We start from the raw sequence: 9,781 nt of genomic DNA, 5'->3' as shown, positions 1-9,781 counted from the left end.
TCATTTTATTTATGTGTAATATATCAGTCAGGGAAACAAAAAATGAAATAAAAGTTTCATTCATTCATTTTCTCTCAGCTTAGTCCCTTTATTCTTTAGGGGTTGCCACAGTGGAATGAACCGCCAACTCATCCAGCATGTTTTTCACAGCAGATGCCCTTCTAGCTGCAACCCAGTACAGGGAAACACCCAGATACTCTCGCACACACATACACTACAGACAAATTAGCTTACGCAAATCACCTTTACCGCCTGTCTTTGGACTATGGGGGAAACCGGAGCACCCGGAGGAAACCCACGTGAAAACAGGGAGAACATGAAAACCTCACACAGAAACACCAACTGATCCAGCTACCTTCTTGCTGTAAGGCAACAGTGCTAACCACTGAGTCACCGTGTCGCCAAAATAAAAGTTTAAATTAGGTCAAAGTCTGTTTTATCAACAATTATGTCATATATCTGTGTATTTGTATGTTAGTTTGCGTGTGTGGTATATATCATCCTAATTTGATTTACGAAAATAGCTATACATTTAATTTTTTTAAAATCATGCTGACAGAAAATCTAATCAAGACTGAACTAAACATAACAAAACGACATAATTAAAACCTCAAGTTAAAAACGAGAACCATAAAATTATATTTCAAAGCATTTATATAAATTACAGTAGTATCTCACTCAAATAAAACTAGTGTCGTCTTATTAAACACGACTGAAAAAATACCTTCAGTCACATGGGAACCACTCTGCAAGGTCCATGTTGTCAAAGACTCATTTCGGTAAAGCAACTTTGGTGCATCAAGAAAAACATTCCGTCTTCATCTATCAAAAGTTCATTCAACAATACACCACAAGAAGCAAGACTATCATCAAAATTAATATTTAATAAACACAGCGATGGACACTGAAGCGGATCTGTTTTATCGCCAGCTGCCCAAAGTGGTAGGAAAATTTATTAGACTAGATTTAATGACACTGCAGGGTAAAACTTATTCCTGATTATATTTCGAGTTGCTAACATTATAATGATACACGTTTTTTGAAATGACACGTTTTAATATTTAAATTAAGTATTGTTGAGTTAAATATGCATTATTTTGCGTACATTTGTAGCACTTGTTTAATTCTTGTTAAATTCTTGTTTAAATGTTTTCTTTGACGTAAAGTGAAAGATTTTTCCAGATGGATTTAGAAATATCTATTTATCACTCCGCAAGTAAGAAAATACTGCAAAAAGCCAGGGAACATCATCTTACATTTTTGTAGAGTAAAAAGTGGTATACAATTAGACAAACTATATTATAAACACAGAATACAGATATGAATAAAACTGTTAAATTTGATGTATTGCTCCTCACTTGGAGATTTATAAAACAGTTTACAGCATTTTAAAATGTCTCAACATGTTACAATTATTCAACTAACATATTCATATTAGTAAAATGTTGAATGTGCCAGAAGCATGATAATTCATACAACAACAAATGATTCAGTGCATATATATGAAGCATGATATTGAAGCATGTGTGCTTATTTAAAAAAGGCATATATTGTGCGAGCTCAGCTCAGTGTTGGTGTTGATTAATTGCAATGATTAAATCTAATGACATTAAACCACATGCTTTTCTTCTCTTACAGGAGCTGCACGCGCATCTCAATGGTTCGGTGAGTTTTGAAACCATGGAGAAGCTGATAAAGCGCAAACCGCATCTGAACATCGAGCACAGCATGACGGCCATCCACCGCGGACAGCGCCGCACACTGGACGAGTGCGTAACAAACACACACAACAACAACAAAAGCCCAAACACGGCTTTACTGACCATGTTTGACAGCTACATGTCACAGCTCTTCATCTGCCAAGTTCTAAAGGCATAGTTCACCCCAAAATGTAAAACTCTATCATAATTTTCTCATCCTTCACCTGTTTTTCAAAAATCTGTTTGACTTTCTTTTTTTTTCTGTTGAAAAGCTAGAAACCTGTAATAACTGACTTCCATTATTTGGCAAGGGAATTCTTTCCTCATGCTTGTTACACATTGAAAAAGTACATTTAAACATGGCTTGTTTGTTCACAATTAAACCCCACATAGTATGCCTCCTTTTAATTTTAGGGCCCTGTCAAATTTCTAAACAGGCTTTGTGTAAAGTCTGTACAAAATGATATATAGTGAAAAATACTACATTATGTAAAAAAAGAATATATAGATATGTATTCAGAATTATTAGCCCCCCTTTGAATTTATTTTTCTTTTTTAAATACTTACCAAATGATGTTAATCAGAACAAAGAAATTTTCACAGTATGTCTGATAATATTTTTTCTTCTGGCGAAAGTCTTATTTGTTTCATTTTGGCTAGAATAAAAGCGGTTTCAATTTTTTTTAAAACTATTTTAAAGTCAATGTTATTAGCCCCTTTGAGCTATATACATTTTTCAATACTTTAAATGTGACTTTAAGCTGTATAGAAGTGTCTTGAAAAATATCTAGTCAAATATTATTTACTGTCAATGGAAAAGATAAAATAACTCAGTTATTAGAAATGAGTTATTAAAACTATCATGATTAGAAATGTGTTGAAAAAAATATAAATATAAATATATATATATATATATATATATATATATATATATATATATATATATATATATATATATATATATATATATAGCTCTGGAAAATAAGTTATTGTGTTCATGTGCTAATGCATTTTTATAGATATCACAATATATCATTATTGTAAATTATCTTAAGAAGTATAACAAAATGAACAATTCTGTCCTTTACATTAACTGTTTCTTAATGTTAGTGTGTTTTTCCAACAGGTGTTTTCAAGTGTTTAAAGTGATTCATCAGCTCGTTGATTCAGAAGAGGACATTCTAATGGTAAAGCAGTTTTTGCATAATGTTATATTCTGTTACACCTAGACGAATAAGGTAAAATTTAATTATTATTCTTATTAAACAGGTTGCAAAATCAGTCATTCAGGAGTTTGCAGCAGATGGAGTAAAATACTTGGAGTTGCGTAGCACACCACGTGAAGTGACTGAAACAGGTATTAGAGGATATTGACATCAAACTGTTATTAGCATATCTGTTTCTTTTTGTTTACATTATTTTATTCACAAAAGGTCTCAGTAAACAAAGATACATTGAAACTGTGCTGGAAGCGATACGGCAATGTAAACAAGAGGGTGTTGACATTGATGTCAGGTAATATATTTAGATATTTTTACTATAGATTTTGTAGATGATGACCTGCTTGTTTAATGGGCAATTTCTGAATGTTTGAACAGGTTTCTAGTGGCTGTGGACCGCAGACATGGGCCTGAGGTTGCATTGCAAACAGTGAAGCTGGCAGAAGACTTCTTGCTGTCCAGTGATGGGATAGTAGTAGGACTTGACCTTAGTGGAGACCCAACCGTGAGTTCAGATTACTGTACACACAGAAAATAAGTCATAGCGCATTACTGAGAGTTAATAGGACTCATTAGCAGTCAAACTGGTTTATTGCATGCTTGTAGCATGTTAGCAACATGCTGATTCATGATATCAATACTTGTTAATAATATAATTATAAATATAACAAGCTAATATTGTGGTTTAAGCGATAATTACCAGCAATGTTTTAAACATGTTAGCATCATAAAGAGTAGTAACACATTCATTCATGCTGGGAATTAATGTTAGAATGCAGTAACAACATGTCAAATGTGCTACAACCATGCTAGCAACATGTTGATTCTTATTACTGATGAGTTCAAACTTGTTAGAAACTTGTTAGCAACATGTTAAAATATGCTAACCAGGCTAGAAATATGTGAAATTTGCTAGCAACATTTTAAACAATTTACAACATGCAAATTCATTATAGTAACAAGTTAAAACATTTTCGAATGTTTTAACATATTACAATTATGTAACTAACATCCTCCTATTAGTAACATGTTAAACGTTAAACATGCTAGAAGGATGATGCAGTTCATGCAGCAACAAAAAACATAATCCATGTTAGAAGCAGCCTAAAACATACTAGCAATAGGTTAATACACTCAAGCAGTGTGTTAAACATGTTAGCAACATGCCATATATAGTAGAAACATAGAAAAACACTGAACATATACAGCAACATGTTAAACATGCTAGAAACATGTTAGCAACATGCTATTTTTATAACATGTTGCCAGTAAATTAAAGCATGCTATAAACATGCTAGTGACATTCTGATTTGAGCTAGCAGCATGTTAAACATGTGAAAACATGTCTTCAATGTGTTAAACATGCTAACAACATCTAAACAGTAGAAACATGTTAATACACTGTAATACTGTGTTAGAACATCTTAGCAACATTAAAACATGTCAGCCTTATGTTAAAATATGTTAGAAATGTGCTGCATCATATGAACAAAAAGTTAGCAACATGCATCAGCTTGTTAAAACATGTTAAAAATATGCCAGCAACATGAATTCCTAGTAAGATTAAATATTGCCAGCAAAACATGCAAACTTTCTTTCTTTCTTTCTTTCTTTTCTCTACATGTTGAAGTGTAGTCTACAGTATATACTCCACATGTTGTTTTGGGCTCCAGTATGTAATCTTCAATCTATGATCCTGCAGATTGGTCATGGAAAAGACTTGCTTGTTGCACTTCAGAAAGCCAAGAATAGTGGTCTAAAGCTGGCACTACATCTTTCAGAGGTCAGAACGCATGAAACATCTCTATACTGCAATTATGTGTTGTTGAGAACACTGTTGCATGGTTGAAACTAGAGCTTTTGTCTTTTTCAGGTTCCTTCTCAGATAGATGAGACAGAGCTGTTGTTGAACCTGCCTCCTGACAGAATTGGCCATGGAACCTTCCTGCATCCTGAGGTCGGCGGGTCAGACAGTCTTGTGGACAAAGTCTGCAAACAAAATATTCCCATTGGTAAAAATTTCCCTTTGTATTATTGTATTGTGTTGTAATGTATTATTCCTAAATGTAGTGTTTACGACAAGTCAATTAAAGCCATCATACCATGTTTCCGGCCAAGTGGTCAGGGTGCCAAACATGTAGCGCAACAGTGCTGCAGTCATCCTGAGTTTGAATCCTGACTCACAGCCCCAATGATCTAATTCAAGTTTGCAACATGCTATTTCATGCTAGCAAAATGTTAGATGTTAAAAATGTGCTAACAACGTGCTAATTTATGCTAGCAACAAACGTTAGCTATGTTAATTCATATTAGCAAGATGTTAGTGATGCTAACAGTGTGTTAAACCAGATAACTAGTGTTGTCATAATTCTAATATCATCTACTTGACATTTTAGCTAGTTATTTTTCTTTTTTATTTAGCACATAATGTCAACAGCATGCTATGTCATAAGCATGCTAAAATGTTTGCCATGTTCTAACATAAGTTATAAATGTGATAATTCATGTAAACAACTTGCTAATTCATGCTAGCAAAATGTTAGATGTTAGAAACATGCTAATTTATGATAGCAACAAATGTTTGCTACGTCACTTTGTGTTGAGGCAAGCAATGTGTTAAACCAAATAAATAGTCTTGTTATAATTCTAAAATCACATATATGACATTTTAACTAGTTATTTTTCTATTTTATTTAACACTTAATGGGCTAACAACATGCTATCAACAGTATGTTAAAATGTAAGCCATGTTGCAGTCTAACATAAGCCTGTCTTACATATAAATGTTCTAATTCCTGTAAACAACATGCTAATTTATGCTAGCAATAAAATTTAAGCTATGTTAATTAGAGTTAGCAAGATGTTAACGATGCTAGCAATGTATTAAACCAGATAACTACTGCTGTCATAATTCTAATATTTTAATATTAGAATAAATAATTGTAACTAGTTATTTTTCTATATCATACACCCAACGCATTAAGGCGCATGACATGTTTGGCGTGATTTGTTGCTATTTTCAGACCAGCGCAACAGTAATTTTCACGTTCTGCGCCACGTTGTTTAAATTGTAAATCCATTTGCGTCATTTTGTGGACTCATGGGTGTTGCGCAGAGCGTGTTTGTTATGCGCCTATGCAGGTCCAAAATGCTTACACATTGCTTAAAACACACATGATGCACAGCAATAGTAATACAGCAATACTACTAATAATCTTTACATATGAAAAAAAATTAAGGATTAAAATGTTACAAAATTATTATTTTCTACATAAATATACAAACCACTACCTCCATGCCTCATCTCGGGGGGCTTGCAGTTTATTTAAGACAATTTGCATTTGTATAATGTTATTATTATTAGCAGTATTATATGCATATTCATATTTGTTTCAATAAAAGCAAGTTTAGATTTGTCCTCCTGTTGGGTTTTTGAGATGTTTGCATCACCATATGAGTCATAAGAATAGGATGTGTGTTTGGATATAACTCAGTTTTTTTAATCTCACTCCGTTATTATTATTAATTTATTTGTTTGCTGGAAATTAGAACTGAATTTAGAAATAGTTTTGAAACAAATTTTTGCGTTTAAATGACATTAAATATGTAGGCTAATAGATGTCTTCAGTGGAGTGCATCTACCATTGTTTCCTTATCCATCAAAGTAAAGGAGTAAAGAGTAAAAGAGAAAGAGAAGGCAAAGAGGACAAATGGAGGAGGCTCGTTCTTTATCCTCGTGCTGCAGATGCTCTGTTCAACTGTTTTCTCACTAGTAAAGCGTTCAGTTTTTCCACTTACAAAGTCTGCCATGTAAATAGCAAATGCGTCATGACTCTTAAAGAGAATGGGAGATGAGACTCTGATTGGTTAAATGCACGTTATATTCAAAACACTCCTATAACTCATTAAGAGAATAAGCTCAACCCCGTTAGACCATGCGCCAGGGCACAGATCATAATTTTTCATTCTTAAAATAGCAAAAGCACACCAGCGAATTAGGCTTTGCACCTAGATCGCTAAATTAAAGTACATAGTATGTCAAAAACATACTGTCAACAGCATGTTAACATGTTAGCCATTTTCTAACATAAGGTATAAATGTGATAATTTCTGTAAACAACATGCTAATTCATGCTAGCAAAATGTCAGATGTTAGTAACATATTTCTGCTAGCAACAAATGTTTGCTATGTTAATTCATGTTAGCAAAATGTTATGATGCTAGCAATGTGTTAAACTAGATAATGAGTGTTGTCATAATTCTAAAATAACACACTTGACATTTTAACTAGTTATTTTTCTATTTTATTTAGCACATAATGTGTCAACAGCATGTTAAAATGTTAGCCATGTTCTAACATAAGTCTAACATAAGCCTGTCTAACATAAATGTTCTAATTCATGTAAACAACATGCTTATTTATGCTAGCAAAAAAAAAGTTAGCTATGTTAATTAATGTTAGCAAAATGTTATGTTAGCAATGTGTTAAACTAGATAACTAATGTTGTCATAATTCTAAAATCACACACTTGATATTTTAACTACTTATTTTTCTTTTTTGTTTAAGTTTTTATTCACTAGTTTATGTTCATGACTAGTGTTATATCATAATTCAGACATAAAATGCTTCAATATCAAACAATTGTCAATAAATGTCAATAACTGCTTAAAAAATTCTATATAATTTATTTCATCGAATATTTTATGTCTCAACTGGTTTTCTATTGTAACTGTAAAGTAACAGACTTGAACTAAACATTAAAATAGTATGTAAATGTATCTGTTATTGAATTGCAGAGATTTGTTTGACATCTAATGTGAAAGGTCAAACCGTGCCTTCATATGACAAGCATCACTTCCAGTTCTGGTATAATCGAGGACATCCGTGTGTTCTCTGCGTGAGTTTATTTCCCAACATTTTTTTTATAAATGATTTAAAACTGATCTTAAAAAGGCTGTAAACAATATGAAAGTATTGAATAATAATTGTATGCCTGTTCCTCCAGACGGATGATAAGGGCGTCTTTTGCACGGATCTTTCTCAGGAGTATCAGCTGGCCGCCTCCACCTTTGGATTGACCCAAGAAGCTGTGTGGATTCTTTCTCAGCAGGCCATTGGATACACTTTCGCCCCTGAGCCAATCAAACAGCGACTGGAGAGGATGTGGGTGGAGCTCAAACAACAGATTCTCCAATGAGGAATGAGCTGTAAAACTTCAACAGTCCTACCTCAGAAAGTCTGGTTTGTCAAACATGAAAACACATTGCTGCTGCTAATGCTAACTATTAAAAAATATCACCACAATATCTGAGATAATACACATCCTACATGTGGTGTGTAAAACAGAGGTTTGAGGTTTTAAATGGAATTGATTTAAATATTTTAATATTTATGAGAGATTGTTGACGGTTTCTTGAATTTTAATATTGTTTATTAATATTGAATATAAATTGTAGGATGTTTAATGAAATTAGCAGCTTTTGTGCTTATAAAGAGTTGTTCCTCTTTAATAAATAATCCATATTTGGCAAAAAAATAATCATATTTACTTATTTTGTGGCATCAGTTTCATTGATAGGACGAGCATCAAACACTGAGATGAACTACAACACATGGAAGTTTCTATTTCTGTACAATGCATATTAATATTTAATAAGGTATAAGCGCAGGACAGTTTGAGGTTGTGTTCTACCTTATTATTTCAGAATGCAGCTTAAATAATATTATTATGAAAAAGGTGTGTTTGGTGCAGTTATTTTTTCCTTTTTAAAACAACCAATGTCTGAATTTATATTTCAACTTTAGCTGTTGTAAAAAGAGTTTAGACTTTTTAATTAAAGTAATTAAAATCTAATATTTATTATATATATTATTGAATGTGTCTGGATTATAGTTATTGGATATTTATGCAGTAATAATAAAGGTTTATGTTTAAATATTGTTACATTTAAGATAGACTATTATTCATTCATCTTTCGTTTTAAATAATAAATATATACAGTTTTTAAAAACAATCTGTTTAATATTTTTATAAAGGTGTACAATAGCATTTAACATATTTTTCAGCCCCCAAAAAATCATGTTGGCCCAAAAAAACTGCTGTATTTGTACTTTTAACCAATGGTTTTCAAAGTGGGGGTCGTACGACAATGATGGGGGTTGCTTGGGGATTTCCAAAAGTCAAATACATTTTATTAAAATATTAGAATTGCCATATTTTATCCATAACCCACAGAAGCAAGAAATATAATACATTAAAAAGCAACAACATGCAAATAAAAAGCCATTAGTCGCTTAATTTATTCTCAAAGGATTGTGTGTTTACATTAGATTAACAACACAGCAATAGCGTCAGCTGCAGCAGATTAATTTTATAGACCAGCTTAAACTTTGTCCTGCCGAGTCACTGGCATAATTTTGGGGGTCGCGGGCTAAGAAAGTTTGACCACCCCTACTTTAAACCACTATATTTTGTACCACCAGAGGGCAGCAGGTCACTGTAAATGCGCAGCTTAACACAAACTGTAACGGCGGGAGAGAATGTTACAAGATTGTGCTTTCTGTCCTGAATGATCCTAGTTGGATCACAATACAACAGTTCACATTTCATTAATTGTCTGATTAGAGCAATCCTCGCACATCTTCTTTTCCATCTGGCGTCAGAAAAGAAAACGGGAAGAATGATACAATCTGTTATAGGGCCAGACAGAATCTGCGGTCATTTCTGCAGCTCAGTAAAGTTGGTTTTAAGTTTGCTGTTTGCCGGACATTAACGCACGCAATTTTAGGGATCATCTGCGAATTACATCGACAGAATCACGCACAGTAACGCAAAGAAGAAGATTCCAGTAAATGGTTAG

General features: G+C 32.9%; 1 protein-coding gene across 1 annotated transcript; it reads left to right on the top strand.

The window, feature by feature from the left end:
- The first annotated feature begins 810 nt into the window (after positions 1-810).
- adal (adenosine deaminase-like) lies at positions 811-8,619 on the top strand. Its single transcript, XM_056451945.1, has 10 exons — positions 811-942; positions 1,639-1,769; positions 2,827-2,887; positions 2,970-3,057; positions 3,134-3,215; positions 3,299-3,425; positions 4,623-4,703; positions 4,794-4,932; positions 7,718-7,818; positions 7,927-8,619. Exons 1-10 carry the CDS (start codon positions 898-900, stop codon positions 8,116-8,118), a joined length of 1,047 nt encoding a protein of 348 aa, XP_056307920.1. The 5' UTR covers positions 811-897; the 3' UTR covers positions 8,119-8,619.
- The last annotated feature ends 1,162 nt before the right edge of the window (positions 8,620-9,781 follow it).

Source organism: Danio aesculapii, chromosome 25 (assembly GCF_903798145.1).
Source record: "Danio aesculapii chromosome 25, fDanAes4.1, whole genome shotgun sequence".
Classification (NCBI taxonomy): Eukaryota; Metazoa; Chordata; class Actinopteri; order Cypriniformes; family Danionidae; genus Danio; species Danio aesculapii.
Note: the sequence above shows the minus strand (reverse complement) of the source record. Positions and strands in the feature narration are given on the sequence as shown.